The sequence below is a fragment of the Elaeis guineensis genome, chromosome 12 (assembly GCF_000442705.2).
Source record: "Elaeis guineensis isolate ETL-2024a chromosome 12, EG11, whole genome shotgun sequence".
Lineage (NCBI taxonomy): Eukaryota > Viridiplantae > Streptophyta > Magnoliopsida > Arecales > Arecaceae > Elaeis > Elaeis guineensis.
This window is the reverse complement of record NC_026004.2, coordinates 34,736,330-34,758,625: the sequence shown is the minus strand read 5'-3', so window position 1 is coordinate 34,758,625 and position 22,296 is coordinate 34,736,330. Positions and strand designations below refer to the sequence as shown.

At 38.3% G+C, this 22,296-nt stretch overlaps 1 protein-coding gene across 3 annotated transcripts; it reads right to left on the bottom strand.

Moving 5' to 3' along the window:
- Positions 1 to 13,490: 13,490 nt before the first annotated feature.
- Positions 13,491 to 20,147, bottom strand: LOC105035314 (1-aminocyclopropane-1-carboxylate synthase 6). 3 transcript variants are annotated; one of them, XR_830327.4, is made up of 5 exons: positions 19,512 to 20,144; positions 19,272 to 19,409; positions 14,994 to 15,154; positions 13,904 to 14,910; positions 13,491 to 13,822 (listed from the first exon to the last, which is right to left on the bottom strand). XR_830327.4 is itself a non-coding variant. In XM_010910844.4 (5 exons), exons 1-4 carry the CDS (start codon positions 20,007 to 20,009, stop codon positions 14,067 to 14,069), a joined length of 1,641 nt encoding a protein of 546 aa, XP_010909146.2. In that variant the 5' UTR covers positions 20,010 to 20,147; the 3' UTR covers positions 13,491 to 13,822; positions 14,046 to 14,066. The 3 variants fall into 3 exon arrangements, 2 of the variants coding, with proteins under 2 accessions (XP_010909146.2, XP_010909144.2); XM_010910844.4 differs by having other exon boundaries at positions 14,046 to 14,910; positions 19,512 to 20,147; XM_010910842.4 differs by having other exon boundaries at positions 13,491 to 14,910.
- Positions 20,148 to 22,296: the final 2,149 nt, after the last annotated feature.

The following is a 22,296-nucleotide window of genomic DNA, read 5'->3' as shown; positions in this document are numbered from 1 at the left end:
GTTTTTCAAGAGGTAATGTAGACACAATCCTCTTCATTAAAAGAAATCAAAATGATATGTTAATTATACAAATATATGTTGATGACATTATTTTTGGGTCTACTAATGAATCTCTTTGTCAAGACTTTGCTAAGCTCATGCAGGGGGAGTTCGAGATGAGCATGATGGGAGAACTTACATTCTTTCTCGGACTCCAAATCAAACAAACAAAGGAAGGAATCTCCATCACCCAAAGCAAGTACACCAAGGACTTACTCAAAAGATTTGGAATGGAGAACTCCAAAGCAATTGGCACACCCATGAGCCCTTCATGTAAGCTTGACAAGGATGAAGAAGGTAAATGTGTAGACTTAAAATATTATAGAGGTATGATTGGCTCTCTATTATATTTAACTGCAAGTAGGCCTGATATCATGTTTAGTATTTGTCTGTATGCTAGATTTCAATCTAATCCTAAAGAGTCTCACTTGAATGCTGTTAAAAGAATTCTTAGATATTTAAATGGTACTCAAACTCTAGGATTATGGTACTCTAAGGACTCATTAATTGACTTAATAGGATATTCAGATGCTGATTTTGCTGGATGTAGATTAGATAGAAAAAGCACTAGTGGAACTTACCAATTTCTTGGAGTTAACCTAATCTCCTGGTTTAGCAAGAAATAAAATTCGGTAGCACTGTCTACGGTTGAGGCCGAATACATTGCAGCCGGAAGTTGTTGTGCTCAAATCTTGTAGATTAAGCAACAACTCGAAGACTTTGGTATCAAACTTAATGAAACACCCATAAGATGTGATAACATTAGTGCCATAAATCTTACTAAAAATCCAATTCAACATTCAAGATCTAAACATATTGAAATAAGACATCATTTTATAAGAGAACATGTTCAAAACAAAGATATAATTCTTGACTATGTTTGCACTGAAAATCAATTAGCCGATATCTTTACAAAGGTCCTAAGTGAGGATAGATTCTGTGAAATTAGGAGAAATCTAGGAATTCTTGATCCATTTGCTTAAATATTTTTCCAATTCCAAGGAATCGATGTCAAAATTTCTTTGAGCTCAATTTTCATCATCTCTCTTGGACCTAAAAGTTCAAAATTATCCCTCTCACAACTTGTCACTGAGCAAAAATTCTTCTCCCAGAATTTTGAATTTTTTCAAAATTTATTCATATTTTTCCTGAAATTTTGCGAATCATGAGTCGACCCCCTAGGGTTGACCCAATGGCATACTCACAATTTTCGGCCAACATCCCACGGGTTCATCTCCTTCTTAAGTAAAAACCCGTTCATGAGCCGACCCCTCCATCTTCATCTTCCTCCCTCTAAAACTCGTAGTCCTCATCTTCGTTCTCTCCAAATCCAAAGTTTTAGCCCAAGATCCTTCTCCCATCACCTCTCCACCTCAAATCACCCCTTGGAAAAGGAGCTTTTCATATTTTTCTCCCTTGATTGAAGCAGTTGGAGCATGCCCTAGATTCCACCATTCTTCTCCAAATCGAGATTTTTCTCCTCCAAAAATCCCTTTCCATCCCCTAATAACCCTCCTTCTCCTCACCCATTTGATCTTCCAAGTCTCCTTGCTTGCTCTTGTGGTGAGTATGGCTCCAAAAATGAAACTCCCTCAAAGAAGGAAATCGGTCCGTGAGTTGGAAGAGGACGTGCGCAGGAAAAGGCAAGCTTCTCAGACCTCTTCTGCTCCCATTCCTGCTTCAGCATCTGCTCCAGGTTCCTCTCAGTCTCCTCTCAGCCCTAGTAAAATTTCAGTCTCTGTCAGAAAGGTAGAAACCGAAAAAAATATTGACTTCAGATTTTTTGAAAAAGAGGGTTTCTCCATTGGTTCAAAGATAAAAAATTAGGGTTGGGGATTTTACTGTTCTCTTAAAGAAGTTACATATGTAGATTTGGTTAGAGAGTTTTATCTGAATCTGTGCTATGGCAATGGAACAGTAACTTCTACTGTTAAGGGAATTGATATCTGCTTAGATCCTATTATTTTGGGAGAGATTCTTCATTTGCCCTGTGAGGGATATTCAAACATGAAACTCCTAGTAAAGGAAGAAGGGATCAATGTGATTTTAGGAGAAACTTTCTCGGGAAGCCTAAATAAATTAGAAGCCAAGATCCTATCAATTGAAATGAGAATTCTACATCAATTGGTAACAAAGCTTTTCTTTCTGAGAAGTGGTAGACATGACCTTCTTTCCGGCTGAGACATATGTATAATGTTTCATGTGATCACCCAAACCCCCTTAAACCTCTCTGCTTTAATGATTGAGGCCATGAGAGAAACACTGAATAGATCCAAGGCACATCTGCCTTTTGGCATGGCCCTCACCCTGGTATTCAGGAGGTTTGGAGTTAGTTTTGAGGGGGAGGCATCAGCTAGGCTTTCTCACTCTGACACCATCAACCAACACACTCTGCACCACATGGGATTTACTAGGATTGATGGTGGTTGGATTAAGGGTGCAGAAGAGAGAGCTGAGGAGAGAGCTGAGGATAGAGTTGAGGATAGAGCTGAGGAAGAAGGTCCTTCATCACCTCTCCATGACTTCAAGGCAGCATCTCCAGACATCCAGTTTGTTTCAGATCCAGAGGCTGGCCCTTCAGAGTCCACCAGGAGGCACACTCCAGTTCAGCAGCCAGATAGCAGAGCATTTCTTTTAGATATCAGATTGGCTGATGATCAGATTGAGATGATTTCTCAGCGTGTGGCTTCCTTACTTTCTCGACAGTGGAGCAGTTCAGCTTTTACATCGGGATCCACATCATTAGATGCATCTGATCAGACCTTGATCCCCCATATCTCCACTATATTTCAGATGATCTCAGATCAGTCAGTTCGGATTCAGTAGCTCGAGGGTTACATTTTGAGACTGACTGGGAGAGTACTTGACTTGCAGGGGCAAGTGTTAGCTCTGGCCCATCCACAGCCACTGGAGTGCACTACTGAGGTCTCAGACCTATCTACGGAGGCAGCCAGACTTAGAGGAGTATTGGAGAGTGGATTTGATTTCTTGAGGAGAGAGATCAGAGGCTCTAGTGAGCATGCATCTACACAGTTTACTGCACTGCTTCAGTCTGTTTCGAGAGCTCTGAATCTTCTTGACACCATCAGGCTCTCTCTTGCAGTTCAGTCTATTGCTTCTCAGCCTTCAGGATCATCTCGTCCACCTACTCGTGCCAGCACCTCCACTCGTGGCAGAGGCAGACGGGGTAGAGGATGAGTCCTTGGTCGTGATCCATCATCTCCCTACCCTATCTCCGATACATCTGATTCTGATCCATCTAGTCATGAGCTCTACTAGATCCTCGTAGTTAGCCTTGTCTGTTGTTTGTTTCTAGGATCTATCTTTTGGGCCATGTAATGATATTAACTGGTTGACTTTTATATTATGGAATATATATTGGAACAGCTATGGTATCAATCACTTTTTGATTATATATCCACTCTTTGACTTTTAATGTATGTTGCTATTTCATATCTATGGTACTCAATGGTATATTTTGTTTTATAATTGCTGTATTCAGGGAAAGTAAACATTAATGTCAGTAAAATTAATGATTAGTACAAGAAGTTTCAAGAAACAAAAAGAGAAAATGTATTCAAAAAAAAGAGGGGGAGTTAATAATGTTTGATGATGTCAAAAAGGGGGAGAAATTAAAAAAAAATATCAAAAGCAAGATTAATAAAAGACTTAAAAACAAAATGAGTGAATTGCTAAGCAAAAAGCAAATGAGCAAACTTGAAAATTAATTCTTAAACATGCTCTGATACACCTTAAAATTTGACATGCTCTGATACACTTTAAAATTTATTCTTAGACATGCATTGATACACTTAATTTTTAAAAACATGCTCTGATACCAAAATTAAATAATCAAATGAGAATGACCAAATTTTTAAGATGCTACGAAATTTGAAAAACAAGCAAATGAGCAAATGAGATATTTTCAAATACACAATTTTCAAATCTTTAGGTAAATTCTGCTTTGCTCTGATAACAAAAATAAATTTTCTGCTCTGATACCAAAATCACATAATCAAATGAGTAAATTTTTAAATTATTAAGCAATAGGCAAATTGTTTATGCAAATGGGCACATGTATTACATGCCAAAAGAATCAATCTTCTTTTCAAGCAAATGCACTTATAAGTTGGTAGTAAATTTCCTATTTATCTTCAAACTACCTATAATACATTTCATTCCTTGAAATTCATGCTCATTGATTCATATATATGCTTTTGTTCAAGTATTTTGTCATCAGCAAAAAGGGGGAGATTGTTGCTCCTTAAATTGATTTTGATGATTACAAAGCAGTTGAAGGGGTACTAATGATTTTCGCTTGAAAAAGACTTATTGCTCTTCAGGGGCAAAATCATAATTTTACCAAAACTCTGATTTGAAAGCATCAAATGATAGAACAAAAGATTTGTGATCCATTGATGAAAATTTTATTATTTTTGGACTTGTATTTTGAAAGATATGCATGTTTGAAAATCATGAATCGACCCATGAGTCGACTCATGGCACATGAAATGACTGGCACGCTGAAATTTCTGACCGGCACAGACTTGGCACACCCTGTGAGTCGACCCATGAGTCGACCCCCAAGGCATGAGTCGACCCATGAGTCGACCTCTGCGGGTTTTAAGTCAATTTTACAGAACCTTGCATCCCGTTCTATTCTCTGATATTTTTCCACAGAGGTCGATCCATGAGTCGACCCCCAGGCATGAGTTGACCCCTGTGACAGAATTTTTTTGCAACGGCTAGTTTTTAACCCATTTTAAATACTTTTAATGCTCATTTAATGTGGTCTAACGGCTCTATTTCAGCCTAGAATATTTTTCACTATTTCTTGAAGCTATAAAAGGGATAAAAAGGTAAAAATCAAAAACAAGAATCAAGAAGAGAGATTTTGAAAAAGAAATTTCAAGCAAACTTTTCAGCCTTAAGTAAGAGCTCACTCAAAGCATTCAAGAAGCCTTTAATCCAAGCTCACCAACTCCTCAAGTGCACATTCAAGTCTCCAACCACCTTGAGAAAATCAAAAAGGGTCTTCTTCTTTTTGAGTAAAGTGTATTTAAAGCATCATACGCTCATTAAAGGAGCTTTCTTTGTACTTACTTATGCTATTCATTGTTATACTTTGATTGAGTTATTGTTTTTATTTTGGAAGGGTTCCAAAATAAGGGAAGGTTGATCCGAACCTTGAATCGGAGTGTATTGGGTTGGTTTGTATCCGAGAAACAAGTGGACTAGCTTGGGATAGCTAGAGTCAGAGTTTCCGACGTTTGTATTCGGGTTGAATACAAGATTAGTAGATTAGAATTTTCAAGTAGGAGCTTGGAGAGTGGATGTAGGTGCAAGGTTGGCACCGAACCACTATAAATCTTTTTGTTTGTGGTGTGCCTAATTGCTCTTCTTTAACTCTTCATTATTCTCTTGCATTCTTGCTTTTAGCCATTAGCCTTGAATTAATTTTACTCTCCCTATTTATTTTGCTTTTGTCAAATATTTTTCATAAGTCATAAGTTAAGCTTAAAATTTTTAGAAACCCAATTTACCCCCCCTCTTGGGTTGCATAGCTGGGCAACAATATCCATATCTTTTGTGAGCTACTCTTGATAGTAGAGTACTCAGCAGTTGGTTACGTTCAGTGAGATGTACTCCTACGTCTCACTTGGATGCCATGCCAGTGTCTCTATACTCCTTGGTTAAAAGGACAACCAATGTACATGGCACACAACGATCTATACTTGATATAGCTATCATCCTAATAATAGTATATCATTTGATCGTAAACTTAAGGTTTAAGAACTAAATGATATATCCTCTTATATCGAATCAAATAGTCTTAAGGACTTCATCACATAGCAGGAGTTTAAAATAAGATGTACACAGTAATGAGAAAACTAAATAATATTTATTAATTCAATAATTTATATATAATTATAATAATAAGCTTAACTATTAACAAACTGACGATTGACTTTGAGACATAATTTTCAACAGCGCCTTCATCTTATAAGGCAAGATGAGTGGCGCCACTTGATTTATTAGGCAGATAGTTGGGGTGCCAACTCTTGGCGCCCCCTTAAAGTTTTATGCTCATAAGAGGTGACGTGGCCCCTCTCTTTCTCCCCTTCCATGCCAAAGCAAAACAGGAGGTAGGCTCCTCTCTCTATCTCATGCCCTCTCTAAGGGATGGTGCCCCTTGGGGTTTCCAGAAAAGGGAGCATGCGCCATCTCTTCTATCCAATTAATCCTCATCTCATTAGAAAATAATAAGGAAGAAAATAAGAGGATTAGTTTGCCAACTCATTGATTTGATCTAATCCTTTTGGGCTCTCAAATAGGTGCCCAACTAAATCCAAATTAGAATGGATTTAGATTAGGTTCAAGACATGGACTTGATCCAATCCTTATCTAATAAGGAATCGAAGTTTAGAGAAGAATTTGGTTTAATCATGTGCTAGTATAGTTCTCATAAACCCAATAAGATTTCAATAAATCCTTCTCCAATTAGAACTTCATAAGTCCAATTAGTTAATTCAAGATTAAATCCCTTAATGTGTGATCCCATAGGTTCCATTCTATCTGGTAGTGAGATATATTATGATTTCTATCACAGTATTATCAAAACTCTTTTCGATGAGTTAGAATAATTTTAACTCTACCCTTCAAGGGTCATCGATCATCAAGATGACGTCCGATGAGTCCCACAATCTATTAGTGACGCCTAGCAGTATGTAGTGACAATCCAGTAGAATAAAAGTGTGAATCCTTAGGTGTAGTTATCATATGATTCAGTCTTTCTATCGTGAGTCTTGACCTGATAGAGGTCATAGAGAACTCGTCATATCTCATCATCAGTCATATGCTAGATTGGCTCGACTCGAGTTTACTTGTAAATTCTATAGAAACTCTTTTTCAGTATTCACACTTGCTTTGATCAAAGATTTTCTAAACTCAGTCTCACAAATTGCATCAGACTTCTTTTTTTCTATCAAAATCGATAGATTCCTTCTAGGTGCATCTTACTCCAAACAGCGAACTTAATCTACTGTAGCCAACATACACAGTAAGAACCTGAATGGCTAGAGACCAAGGGAACATGTAATCAAACTCAATAGCCTCGTTGCGAATAATCGATGACATCACAGGTCAAAAGATCACTCACACAACTATAGCATCAAGATAACCACTAATGAGTGAGTAGATATCTAAGTGGTTTCTCGTATTGGTCATGCTTAGTATAAGTTATTCTCTAACAACTATCTACACTCTCACCCCAGTGTCCCTACACTACAGATCCGAGACTCATCTATCCATAAGAGAGGTGAATAGTGTATCAATCTTAAATAGATTGACCACTGTCTTCCATGATGATTCTTTGATCGAGAGTATTTAAAAACTAACGACTAATTAATATATGTCTCAAATTCTCAATATCTTGAGAATATACAAAAATTATCTTAGTTAATTTTTTGAACAAATCATGGATACATAAACATGATTGAAAAAAAAAAATTTTATTAATATACTAATATTATAAATATAAAATTAGGTCCTAGAATTATAAAATGTGTCAGCTAATAATTGGCTTCTAGGACACTCATCTAACAATTGCACCATATCCAGAACATCCGACACAAGACTCAAAGAGTCAAGTTAGGGAATGAACCAAAATATAGATTCATATACACAAGGTACCATAGTAAACTCAGTTCTAAGGATCACTTGCACAACTCTCACTAGAGAGCAACCAACTGACATGCAAATAAGACTCCATCAAATGTTCTCACGTTTGGTCAATTCAGTAAACTCATTCTCTAATGAGCATCTACATTCTCGTATTAGTATCACCATATAAGTGATTGTGAGATCAATCACCCTCTCAATCGAGCATACATAGCATGTGCCAGTCTTATCGGAATCATTGATTTCCAACTCAATGATCCTACAACCAAAAATATTTTGAATTATGAAGGCTATCAAGGATTTAGGTCTCACTGGCATGATCTCATCATGGCCCTGAACAATTGCCCTAACCTATGGGGTTTATTATAATCTTAAACAAGTATTAAGATGCAGTATATAATAAAATAAAAATGCTTAATTTCATTAATAATAAATGTCAAATATATAAGTTTGAAAGATAAAATATAGAAAAGTATCCCATCACATCATACATATGATTGGCATATAGAACATTATTTTTTTATTTTTTTTTATTTTTTTCTTTTCAAAATTTTTCTCTACTTTTTCTTCTTTCTCTTGGGCCACCCCACACCAATTTTTATAGTCTTGAAGACCTTCTCAAATCCTAGGTGCCTCGAGTCTTGGTTTCTCTCACGCCTCCCCTCTTTCCAAGTCTCACAAAGTTTAGCCGCCCTCTCTTAAAACTCTTTTAAAAAACCTGAGGCCCTTCTGTGTCACGTCCTAGCTGGTTTAAACTACACCCACATAGTGCCCTCGCGCTCGCAAGTCCTGTGCCCACATGCACCTGCTCACATCAACCGCACCCACACCCGCACATGAATGCCCGCACCCATGGATGAAGCACTGTCTGTGAGCCACAATATGGACCGCACCTCTTCTCCCATGCACCACGCATGGACCGCGCTCTATCCTCCTTGTGCATCGTGTGTGAATCGAGCGACATTTCTGTGTGCACCGTGTGTGGACCGCATGGGCTTCTTTGGGCTGTGTTTTGTGTTGGGCTATATGCCCCTATGAGCCATGCGATTGCTGTCTTCTGGTTTGGATCGTGTATTTGCATTGGCTGAATATTTGTTGATAAAGATAGGCTAACTTAGGCTTCATCACTGCAAATGTTTGGAGCTCTTGCTAGTTAGTGTGTGATTAAGTCTTCATAATCAATAATTCTTGAAAAAGAACATAAGAAGCATCAAATACTAAATAATAGAGATTAAATCATAAAGATTTTAATGCTTCTTCTATCATATTAATGCATTGATCACTTGGTAATGAAAAACAGACCAAGGGTTTAGGTTTGATTTAAAAGGATAGGTGTGAGAGCCACTAGCTAAAGTTAGGTGTTGGATAGGATTTTATGTATTTTGTTCTATTAAAAACATGAAGATCGGCTAAGATGGTGGTATGTGGCTAAATCTGAGGATTGAATAATAGTAGTAGATTTAAGGTGCAATGTAAGACAAACCAAACCATTTAACGGGAGTTAGTCAAAGCAGGCAGATTGGCTACTCGAGGCACAACCAAGTTCCAGATAGGATATAAGTGTAGGCCGACTGTGAATGTGGCCCACCTAGGAGACTAATAATGACTTAAAGGCTGTGGGCTAATACATTGGTCTAACACAAGATGAAATCTGAAAACAGGATATGAGAGGTAAAAATAGTTATTGAAAGATTGAGGACATGGAAAATGGAGATATAGTCACAATCGATGGTGGCAACCATAAAAAAAAAAGGGATAAAGTGATGGTAACCGAGAATGGCGAGGGTCAATGCTGGATGGAGATACCTCTTTGGCAGTTCAAGAAAGATATATATAAATATTAGGTTATAATATTGAAAAATGACCTTTTACCATATCAATAATCATTATGTTCGTTATTTTATCATTATCTTTCAATTATTTTTATCATTTATCCCTTTGTTCTTAGTTTTTAGCTCATACGTTTTAGTTATCACTCCCTTCTCCGGGAAGGAGGCAGTTAGCAGCAAAAATTCTTGAAGGCCAGAGTAGTATGACCTACCATCTATCCCTCTTCGCTTCAAATATGGTGGGATGTATATATCTATCCAGCCATCAACCTGTACTCCTTTCCATTCCATTATAAGAGGAAAAGGGACCAATAATGTCGACGGCTTTTTGTGTTTTGAGAATATAAATTGATATATGTAGAGGTTTTTTTTAATAAGTTTGTTGCTAGGCTTTGCCCTCAAACACTTTCCAAGCAAATTTTGTGAAGTATGCCAAAATGTACATTTTTATCGTTTTGATAGAACTAATTTCATGATATACACAAACACTTGTGACACACAGAAGAGCATTTGATTTATGCAATGGTTTATAGAGTCTCACAGCTAAATCCACTTTAGTTGGAATCCATAGTTACTTGATATCTCATAGAAATGCAAATATACGAAGGGATTTCATTGATTTAATACCAGACTATTTTATTGGTGGCGAAGCATTGTGGTAGTTTGAGAAGTGGGGAGAGAGAGATGCTTGGATTATTAAGCTAAAAATCCTATTAGATTTATTGGTTGGGCCAATCCAATCAACAATAATTGCAAACTGGATCAGGTCTATATTCTTAAACACCCAAGAATAGCTTTCTCTTATATTTATGGGTCTACCGTAAGTCTTTTTTTTTTTTTTTCTCTATACGGGTTTCGGACCGGCCTCCTATAAGGCTATTTTTAGATATCTATAAACATAGATCCAGCTCAATCTATATTCAAATAATCTTATTATACTAGCTCAATCTATAAATTCAATAGGATTTTTAGTCTGATCATCTAAACAAGTCCTTAATATTGTTATAAATAATGTTTTAAAACTTGCAGTGGGTCATGGGTTGACTTGCCGAATGCATGAGCTGCTTATTTTTTTGGTTTAGTCACTGAAAATCAGATCAAGCAAGTTGAACCAAGGGAAATTCTCTATACACCGCATGTAGTATAAAAAAAATACATCATTTTATTTGATTGAGCCACATAGTCATCACTTTCCAACATACGTTTAGTGCCCATAATTCTATTTTTTCGTTTAAAATTTTGAATGACGAAATTATCCTTCTCCTTCTGAAAAAATTATGATATTCTGCAATCAAATTATAACTTTCTGCATAAGATATCATAATTTTTTAATAAAATATCATAAAAAAAGAAGAACATTTTGATAATTAAAAAATTTATAAAATTTTAAAATGATGAAAATACCCCTATTAAAATTATGACATCCTATGAAAAAATTATGACATCCTGTGCAGAAAGTCATAGTTTCACCGTAGGTAGGGCTGTCAAAATGGGCTTGGCCCACAGAGCCGACTCGGCCCAATCCTGTGAATGGGGTGGGCTGGGCTGCCATATAAATAGTCCAAATAACAAATGGATCTGTTTGGCCCACCCCACATTAGCCCAAGGGCTAATATGGGTTGGACAGGACTAGCCCGGATGGGTCATGAAAATTTTAAAAAAAAAATCTTAAAAAAATCATATTTATTTTTTAATCTCCGACTCCTGAGCATCACTGCCCCATATCGTCGGTTGCTACCGCAGACTAACAGGATGACCATCTCTATCGGTTCCTCTCCCTTTCGCCTTCCAGCTCTACAGATCCCCCTCCTCCTCATCGTCGGTGCCACCGCTTCCGACCTTCGAGTTCGATCACGAATCAAGATACGCTGGCCCCCTCCTCCCTTCTACCGACGGACGTCCCTCCATCCAACCTCCAAACGATCCCCCTCCTCCGGACTCTCCCTTCCACCTCCAGAAGCCCCTCCATCCAATCTCCGGATGAAGCCCCTCCTCGTCGCCGTCGGTGCCACCACCTCTGAGTCAAATCCGACTGCAGCTCCTCCTTCTCGAGCTCTCTCGATCTCTCCACTCTCCGAGTTAGATCCGTGCTGCCTCCTCTTGGGCTCTCTCAATCTCTCTCCACTCTCCAGGCTCGACCGCTTGAGGCACCGCCACCTCCGAGTCAAATCCGACTTCGGCTCCTCCTCAGGCTCTCTTGGTCTTTCCACTCTCCGAGTCAGATCCGTGCCACCTCCAGCCTCTCCTCAAGCTCTCTTGGTCTTTCTCTACTCTTCAGGCTCGACCATTCAAGGCTCTCCCCCTCTCAGACTTTCTGTCTTTTTTTTCTCACTCTTCACTCTTCAATCATTTGAGGTTCAAAATCTATGGACTGGCTCGGCTCGGCCCACGGTCCTTAAAGAGCTGGGCTGAGCTAGCTATATTGTGTCTCATTTTTTGGCTGGGCTTAGTCCGGTCCGACCCATCAAATTTTAGACCCTTGTGGGCCAAGCCGGATCGTATCGAACCAGTCCATTTTGACAGTATTAATCATAGGATATCATAATATTATCATAAAATATCATAATTTTTAAAAAAAAATATTTTTATCATTCAAAATTTCAAACGAAAAAATAAAACTTTAAATATTAAATATACTTTGAAAAATCATAGTTACGTGACACAGCAATTTTTCTACACCACATACACTACACAAAGAAATTTCCGTTCACCACATACAGTACACAAAGAAATTCCCGTTGAACCAATCAACCTGCAAGCCAAATGGTCCATTTAGTGATTAAACAATTTGGGTTGGGTCTTTTGGGTTGAAAATGTTCTGGATTTAAGCAATAGCAAGACTCAAACCCTAGTCATGCATAAAGGTTGTGGCAGCGGGCGTTGCTGCCACACTTGCTACCATAACCACCACCATATATGCCAACCGCCAAAAGAGCTCTCCAAAACCTCCAGGCTGAGGATGAGATCTTATTGATCACATACCCAGCTGCAGCCAAGCAGGAAAAGGAAAATCCATCTGCATGGGTCACATATATTAGTGCATGGTCATGAGAAAGCATGCAAAATCTTTGTTACCGATGCGTCACTTGCTCATGCAAGTTTTATGCATGCTTACACCAGTAAAACATTTTCAGCTCTTTGTAGCTGGATGGTGGTTGGCACATATATCACAATCTACACAGTTGTCGGAGCCGGTGCAGTTGCCGAGACTTCGTGAAAAATGAACATACTCTTCGTTTTATAAATGCTTTAATGCATAATTTTGAGGTCTAAAGCATGGCATTTGTTGCTCCATTCATTATATTCTAGAAGAACGAGAAAAGCAAGATTGTTGCCCCGATGCATCAACCTTTTTTCATCAAATTTGCATGTTTTTTACCCACCCCCACCCCAAAAACAAAAACAAAGCCCCGTGCTTTTGAAGTGTGTGTGTGTGTCTATATATATATATATATATATATATATATATATATATATTAAAAAAGAGGAAAAAAAAAAAAAAACTGAGTGTGCATAATCCTGCCAGTACCAATTCTCGTTGTTACCAGATAGGCCGCTAGCTGATATGTGGGCCTCATCATAATACCAATTATTAAGTTCTGGAGCTCCCCTGCCATTTTTATCTCGACACATATGGCCTTAGCTTCGGGGATTGCAAAGCTAATCCTCTTCCGCTTCCCAGCGCAAAAAGCAGTCAACAGTTGCAGAAAAAATTGCAGTGGCCCGTCAGACTACTGCAATTTGTTTTATTTATTCTTGGAAGTATAAGAGATATACGATGCCCTCATGCCAGCATGATACCATCACTCCGGTTCATAACATCAATAATAAAAACAGAAAGCCGTGAACCTACAAAATGTGTTGCTTTCAAAATCCTGCAGCTGTGATAAAATGCTAAAACAATTCTCCTGTTGCCTGAAAGCATTTCAGAATTGCTTCTAGTAGCAGAACATCAACCAGAATCTTTCATTCGGTAATCTAGGGAGATCAAAAAAATAATTTACATTTCAATGAATATAAAGGTTCCTATAACATACCTGCAAATTTTTGAATCTGTTGCTTTTCCCTAGAAGCAAGGAGAGGATGATCATGTAACTTTGAATACTTTCTAACCTATTACAACTGAGGCTGAACCATTAAAAGTAGGACAAGAACAAATGCAGAAATACCATCCACTTAGATGCAGCAGGTAAAATTGGGGTTGGCAGGCCTGACTTCAAGGTTCTCCAAAGTGTCCCTTGAAAAGCATCTTGACATTCACGTCTCTCCACAACCTGAAGATAAAACTTCTGAAAAATGATGTTACAGATAAGGAGTTTTTTTTTTTTCTTAAAGGCAATAATTTCATTCCTTACACATATAATCTAGAAGGCATTCCTCGTCAAGCTCCAATGAAAAGATAGTCTACTTCCCCAGTTTTTGCAGCTCAACTTCTCAAAGCAGTAAACCACACACCTATCAGATACCCCATAATGTAACTTGAAGATAATATATTACCTGTCTTCCCAACATTGAAGGTTAATGGCTTTCAGTGATTCTACTAATCCTTTCCACGACTACAGGAATATCTTTCTCTGTCAATGTTGTAAAGCAACATCTAAACCATCCAGGTTCAATGCAGTGACAAGCTGATCCAGGTGTTACATTGATCCTAGCTACATTTAACAGTTTATCCCAGAGCTTGAGCTCCCCTTTCTCACTGTATGATCGAATAAACTTGCTCATGTCTGCCCAACAGTAGAATCCTGCGCTGCTACTAGTGCACTCAATGCCTATCCGTTTCAGTCCACCTACAAATAGTGCATACATTTTTCGTAGCCTCTCTCTGTTTATCTCAAGATATTCGGAGATGAACTTTGTATCTGAAAGCATTGAGACAAGTAACCATTGAGTGGTAGCTGAAATGGAAGAGAACCTTGCCAGCTTTGCAGCGGCAGCCAGGACATGTTCATTGTAGGAATAAATGACTCCCACTCTAAATCCTGGAAGAGAAAGGTCTTTCGACAGTCCATATATTATATGAACCCTGCTTCTGTCAAAACCTTCTGCATCTAGAACCTCTGCAATACTAACAAACTTATTGCTTCCATGGGTTGATCCAGCAAATATTTCATCAGAAATCAGATGAATGTTTTTCTCTGTAGCAAAGTCAAGAAGGCCATACATTGTTTCCTGACTCAGAATGTTGCCGACAGGGTTGGTTGGGTTAGAAACAAGAACAGCACGGACCTTTACCCCTCTTTTCTTTGCTTGATTGTATGCTCTATCAAGAGCGGCAATACTTATGTTGAAGTTATCGGTGCTTCGGCATGGAACAGGAATTAACTCTACCCCAGTTCGCCACTTTATATCTCTGTTCCACCTGCATATGATGAAATTTCAGTTTGCAAGGTCATTGCCTCATTATAATGTACAAGGACGAGAATTTTGTCAGAGAGAGATTACCCAGGGTAATATGGTGAAGGAACAAGAAATGCATTTCCAGGATCTGCCAGACAGAAACTTAATGTCTCAATTGCAGGAGTGGCACCTGCTGTTAATATAATTTGCGATGGATTGAATGAAACTGATCCTTGCAGGACTTGACCCATGAATCCAGCCATAGCCTGTTGACACAGATACTGGAGAAGTCAACTAACATGCTTTTTAAATTATATACTCTACAGACACTCCCCCAGTTCCTCATGAGCCTCATGGTCTACAAGAAAATGCCTACACACTCAAGAGTTTTATTGACAATGACGTTCTTGCAAACTGGTAAAATACAATACAATGTCTAGACAAAAACTGGATGAATATCTTATGCATTATACTCAAATAAGACATTAACTTACAATCCATTATTAGTCACAATTTTCCACTAATTGTAGTTCGGGGTAGCAATTTTCCTGACCAGCCGGATATTCAATCCAACTCAACCCAGGTTTTACCTGACCTGTCTAAAACCCGGGGCAGGTATGGGTTTTAGAAAAAAAATCTGAAATAGATTCGAGGCGGGTACGGATAATAATATGTCCTTCCCCAAACCCGACCCAGAAACCCTTAATATAAATACTCAACACAAAGCCTTATCCATCATCTAAGCTTACCTATCCGGCCGCTCCAAGCCTCCCACCGGAAACCCTAGCCATCATATTTCCTATTTGGCCAACAGAGGTGGAGTCAGTGAGCAGTCCGAGCAGAGCGGGTGGAGCGGAGGCGGGCTGTGAGCACGGAGACGCAAGTGGAAACAGTGACGCAGGAGCCATGACTGAAAGCCAGGAGGGCAGCGAGGTGGTAGGTGTTGGGGGCTCCCATGAGGTGACAAGGGTCTAGGGCTCGAAGTACTACCAACTGGGCGGCAGAAAAGAGAAGGTGGCCCTTCGGTCATTGTCGACTCCCATTTCTTCCCTCTTCAGCCACAAAACTCTAACCATCATCTAAGGCTCTAAGCAAGGAGGTGGCTCCAAAATCAAAGAAAAGATGAAAAAAATTAGAAGGTAAGACTTTTTCCCACCCAATTGAGCTTTTTTTTTTTTTTTTGCTTTTCACTTCCTTTTTTTTTCCTCTTTTTCAGAGATCTATGGGGAAGGAGAGCCGAGAGAACCCCAGCCCTAGGAGATCGAAGGGGTTTCTTAGATTGGAGGGAAAGATCAATGGGTTTCTTAGATTCTGGTGGGGAGGGGATTTTTGATCAGGAGGGATTTCAGGTATACCAGACCAGACCTAAGCTTCATCTCCATTTTACCCGACCCGATACAACCCAAGATAGGTAGGAGACGGGTATGAGTTTGGATTTTTTTCCTAGTGGGGTAGGTACGGGGATTGGTCGACCCGACCCAAAACCAACCTGTTGCCACCCCTAACCGTAGTCCCAAGAAGATGCATGACTAAGCACAAAACATGTGAAAATGGAGACAATAGTTTTGGTTCACATTTTTCATTCTGCATGTTATCAAAAAGCTCTCTGCAGTTTAAAAGGATTGCTATCCACAAATTAAAATGGTGCAGGAAACAAATACCACTTCTATCAACCTGAATCACAAAAACATGAAAATCCCACGCGATCAATCCACACAGTATATTTTCCAATTGGAAAGCGTTTAAGGATGTGGTCAAGGACCTATCATCCGAAGGACAAGTTTCTCTAAATTCATGTTACATAAGTATATGCCACTAACTTTATCTCTTACAAGTCAATCCTCACACACATGCTAGGAATACAAATTTCTTTTGCTTTTCTTCTGTCAAATATGAGAAATGAGACATTTAGGAATTTTATCACAAAATAAAACCTTACAAACCACTTCTCTAGATTCTACCACTAAGGATTCAAAGATCACTCATTCCCAAAATCTTTATATTTATAAAACTGGATATGTAAAGAAAAGAAACTAATTGATGCAATAAGCTTGTAATCAATCAACGAAACTAGTGGGAATTCCTCTCTTAAAAGCACTTGATGTAATATTGGTAGTTTGTTGTTGTTGTTGCTTCTTGCAGCAGTCATCTCTATTGGCCTTCACTTGGTTAAATTATACTTCATTTTAATTTTCTGGTTTCTCACTTTTATCCTCTCCTTGTAAGCTTATCCATTAGTAGAAAGCAAAGTATCCTTTCGGAGGTAAAGAATTCAAGAAATGGTGCATCATTTAAGCAAGATGTCAAAAGGAAAGAAAGATGAGCTCAGCTAGAGAGTACAAGTCCAAACTAGATTACAAAGAATTCTAACCAACAGTTAAAACTAATGTCAATCATCTCATGGATTGAAACAGCAATCCAAAATTATGCCAAATAAAGGACAGCCATGAAAAATTAGAATGGTCATTAAAATATTCTTAGCTTTCTGAACTGTGGATATTAACTACAAAATATGAGATTTCAGGGAAAAAAGAAATTGCATAAAGCCAGCAATTATTTTTAAAGAGCAAACAAAAGAAGGACACCAGTCACACCACTTTGTTTTTGAAGTTTTAAAAATACTAGAATATACACAGATTCTTAAGGAAACAATGTGGCTGAATTTTTTTTTCTTTTTCCCAGAATATGGATGAACCATCAAACATTTGCATTGGAAACCCACAAGTATAAAATTATTTTTGTCTGAAACCGAACAATAACGATTCAGAATTTATGGAATTTAGGCAATTCACTTTGCACTACAATATGTTATATTCAAGGCTTTGAAATCAGTTTAATATGTGGACTTCAGCTTGCTTTGAATTGTGAGCACCCTGCAGGCTGCAGTGATCGTTGCATGATTGCATTCCAACATAACCAACCCAAGACCAGTAGCTATTGGTGGATAAAAGGCACTCCATAAATGGGCTTGATTACAAACAATTTCTAATAAGTCAGTTTTTTTGGCTTTCCACCATTATATATTTTTTTTACTTCTGATCACATGTTCTCCAGGTCTAGATGTTCCATTCAGCATCAAAAGCTTGAATTAAGCAAATATTCAGAGCTTTTACCTGTATTGTTGTAACCAAAAGATACCTTGAATTGTGATTAGTTCTGTTCGAGTTGATTCAACTGATCAATCAATCAAGTAAAATATACCAACAACTTGTAACATTCATTTATCCTTATAAAAAAATCTTTGACAGTTATCTATAAAGTTACCAGCATATGTAATCAGGTGGTAGTTGACAATTAATTACAACCAAGGTTTTAAATTATATGGGATGGAGCTATCCCGATTTTCTCATGGAATGGGATGCGCCATTGTCCCGTCCTGCCACTTGAGACAGGGTATATCCCAAGACATCCCAATCAGAACGCTAAGATGATGGCAGGACAATCTTCTCCCGACACATGGGATGGTACCCCCGTTCCAGCATCTTGCAGGACGTCCCTCCGGGATCTGAATTCTTGATTACAGCAATGAAAATTTAATATAGTATCATGCTTGCCACAAATAATTGCTTAGTGTTTCAAAACCCCGAAATATCTAAGAACCATATTGTCGGTATTTATCTTGGTTTGGTGTACAAATTTCTTAATGTTACCCTTCAATCCCTCCAAGTAGATGAATAATATTAAACATAAATTGTTACCATATCCAGGTACATGAATAATATTAGCAGATCCATTATTGCCCAATAATCTAATTTGAAGCTCAAGGAATTGGGAATTCATTGGTCACCTAGAATTGAGTTCCTTCATGATTATGATGGCAAATATTAGAAGGTGACTTGTATTTATCCCTTACATCTGTCCAACTAAAGAACCTTGGATAAGAGTTGCACTAGCTATTTTATACCTTACATGTGATTGCTCATAGTGTGGGCCTTCAACTGAACAAATGGCTAACAACAAAATCAAAAATACAACCCCAAGTGAATGAAATGTTTTTAGTAAATTTATCACTCAAACTATATATAGAATTAAATAAACGGGCATGTCAAATTAAAGTCACAGTACAATTGGTAACTTGGGATCATATATAACTTCCGCACATTTATATGTTTTCATGTGGAACGAGGCTTTTTGTTCCTCGAAACTAAATAAGAATATACGTATGTTATTTGTCTTCCACATCCCATTTTTGAGGGCATCATTGATTTTTGCCCCCTTGTCCTTCTCTTTCCATGAAAAATAGTTGATATTCAAATTAACATCAGAAATAGTAAGAAAGCAACTCAATAAAATTAACCAAGATGGACTAAGCATATATGCATTAAGCGAACTTTTTTTTTAATTTGAGAAAAAAGAAGAAATATAAGAAAATTTCCAGCTTACCATCTTCAAATCCATCAAACCATCATATGGCTGATAGGTTGCCAATCCTCTGATACTCAAACCCCCAGTTTCCTTGTCACCTGGAAAGGATTCCTTCAAGTTACTCTCCAGCCAGTCCCGGACAAGATCCAGCGACAGCTGCTCTAAAACAACAAGAAACCCTTAATCTCCCCACACATCGATGAAAAATCAAAACTTTCAAACGGACAAAGAGCCAAGAGACAAAACCAAAGAGACTACCTGGTTTTCGGCCAAACCGAGCTGCATGATGCCATCAGGATTCGAGGAGGGATGGTATGGGTCATCGACGCACCTCTTGAAGCCGATGTAGTAGGGGCAATCATCAGGTCTGGCGATGGCAGCGCCACGGGATGAGAGCGAGGCGCGGCCGGAGGAGCCGCGTGGGGAGATGAGGCCCCGGGAGAGGGACCGGGGGATGGCGGAGAGCTCCGAGAGGTTGGAAGAGGACGGAGAAGGGGAGGGTGGGGAGGGGGAGGGAGAGGAGGGGCGGTTGCGCTTGAGGTAGAGCTGGAGGAAGTAGAAGAGGGCGCAGGGAATGAGGGAGCCAAGGACAAGGCCGCCGCGCCCCTGGACGACTCCCTGGAGGGGAACGATGATGCGCATCGCTGTGCCGCCTCCGCCGCTGCCGGCACCGGCGACGCTGCCTCCGGCGTGGGATCTGGGTGGTGCGGAATGGTCGTCGGCGTCGTCCGAGTCCAAGGGGAGGGCCCGGGTCATTGGGGGAGGGGAGGGCCGTTATGGGAGGAAGCTTTCCATAGCTCCAACCATTGTTTGTTTTTTCTTTTCTTTTTTTTTTTTTTTTTTTTCTCTCTTGCTGAGAGATGGGGGGAGGGAAGGAGGGGGACGGGGATAATTAGAAGATTGTGCGCCGCTCCTTGTCGTGACAAGGGGAGGAAGGGGAACGGGATGGATCTTGATATTTGGATATTTTGGGGGAGAGAGGGGGATGGTGATGGGTACTATGGGAGGCGACCCCGCTGGGATTTGGAGAGAGTGACGTAGATTGAGGCTCTAATGACGAATGTTTCCCATTTTAAACCGTGGGCCTGTTCTTTTTATCACACGAGCGAGTTTGGCATGTGTGATTGACACGACCGCAAGCTGCCTTTTTCTATTTTTTTCTTTTTTTTTTTTTAATAACGTGGTGCATCTACTAGTTTATAGAATCGTAGAGTACAGCTGCTAAAAAAAAAAAAAAATGCCATCCTATCATCAGAGACCATAATCCGAAAAAGAGGATGAACTAATTTTTTTAAAATTTTAATTTAAATAATTTATATTTAAAATAATCCAAATAGCATTTATGGAGTGATAAACAGGAGATTTAAGTTACAGTAAAAATAATAAGATAAATATAATAATATAATTATAAATAATAGTAATTCGATGCTAAACAAAATATCTATGTCCACTCTGTAAGTAAATTCACTTGAAAATTTTAATATAACAACTTTAAGATTACAATCTGATTATTTTTATATATTCAAAATTCAACTTAGTTAATTTTTACTAACTCACCAACCATAATATATATATATATATATATATATATATATATATATATATATATATATATATATATATTGTAGGGATTTCATGATTTCATGCATGTAAAAATTTTGAAACAAGTACGCAACGAAAAATTTAAAAATTCAAATTAAATCTAATTTAATTTAAGTATACATAAGATTAAATCTTAAAATCATAAAACAAGATTGATATATGTGAGATAGGATTCAGATACAGAAATCAAATAGAAAAAAATAAATAGAAAAGATCTAATTTTTATACCTTGGTACGAGTCGATTTACACTGCAAACTCATGATCATAGATGCCTTCTTAAAGTCCCTTGAAACCGCACAAGTATTCGGTCTCTATGGATATCCACACAAGATTTTGATCTGATCAGAAACTTTTTGATCTCATCGGGGTACTAGCTTCCTTGCAGAGATCGCATCTTGATAGTTGAAAAATCTTTTTTTCTCTTAAGACACTCTTAGAGAAGAAAAAGAGAATAGGAGGAAGATAATCTCTATGCTAGAGATTATCAGAAGAATACTTTCTTCTCTTTTCTTCTTAGAACTCATGCACCAAATCTCTATGGTAGAAATGTAACAATTTTTGTCCAACTCTTGGACAAAGAGGAAAGAAAAATTCATATCCAAACTAGGACAAAAGAAAAAGAGAAGAGGCTCCAACAACCAACCTTTGGTTGTTGGTAAGAAAGAAGGGATAGATGCAACCAAACCTCACACCTCCCTTGGTGCTGCGCCTCTCTTTTTCTCCAATATTTTCACACACGTCTCCTCTTGTTTTGGCATCCAAAATCTAATCACAATCAGCCTTGTTGCCGCCCCACTTGATCCCATGTTTAAATAGGAATTGGAAATAAGGTTTTAGGTTAGAAATAAGAGTCCATGTATCATAGGACTCTTGCATTGTGATGCTGCCCACCTTTTTCCTTTTGGGCCAATATTTCTCATGAAGAAAGGGTTGGCATGAACTCCTTTCATGCACAAAAAGTTTTGGTTTAGCGCCTCTTAAAACCCTTTTAAAAGGTGTCCAATTAGAACTTGGGTAAAACTAGATATTGACTAAGACAAACCTTATCAATAGGTTTCAATTTGAATCTCATTCAAACTCAAAACCAACCTAATCACCAAGGCATGGCGTGGACTAATTTTAGCGTGAAATATTTCACGCTAAAATAGCAAGGAAAGGGGCGACATCTTTCTTTGGATGTGGGGCTGAGGTTGGTGCATGAGAGGAGGGAGAGTCCTAATCCTTTTGGATTTTTTCTTTACTTGAGTCAAACTCAATCTAATCCTAATCTAATTAGAATTTAATGCACCCACAAAAAAGAGAATTTTTAGTCCAAATAAAAATTCAAATACTCTTTGTTAGATCCTAATCTAATTAGAAATTAAGTCAAATCCAAATCCTAATCAAACAAGGAGTTATTCTTTCATATAATTTGGTTATCTCATATCCCAATTAGGCTTG

Coding starts and splice junctions, on each gene's coding strand:
- LOC105035314 (XM_010910844.4), bottom strand. CDS start 20,009: ATGACCCGGGCCCTCCCCTTGGACTCGGACGACGCCGACGACCATTCC. Junction 19,410..19,511: donor TCGGTTTGGCCGAAAACCAG/GTAGTCTCTTTG, acceptor GTTTTAGAGCAG/CTGTCGCTGGATCTTGTCCG. Junction 14,911..14,993: donor CCTTCACCATATTACCCTGG/GTAATCTCTCTC, acceptor CATCATATGCAG/GTGGAACAGAGATATAAAGT.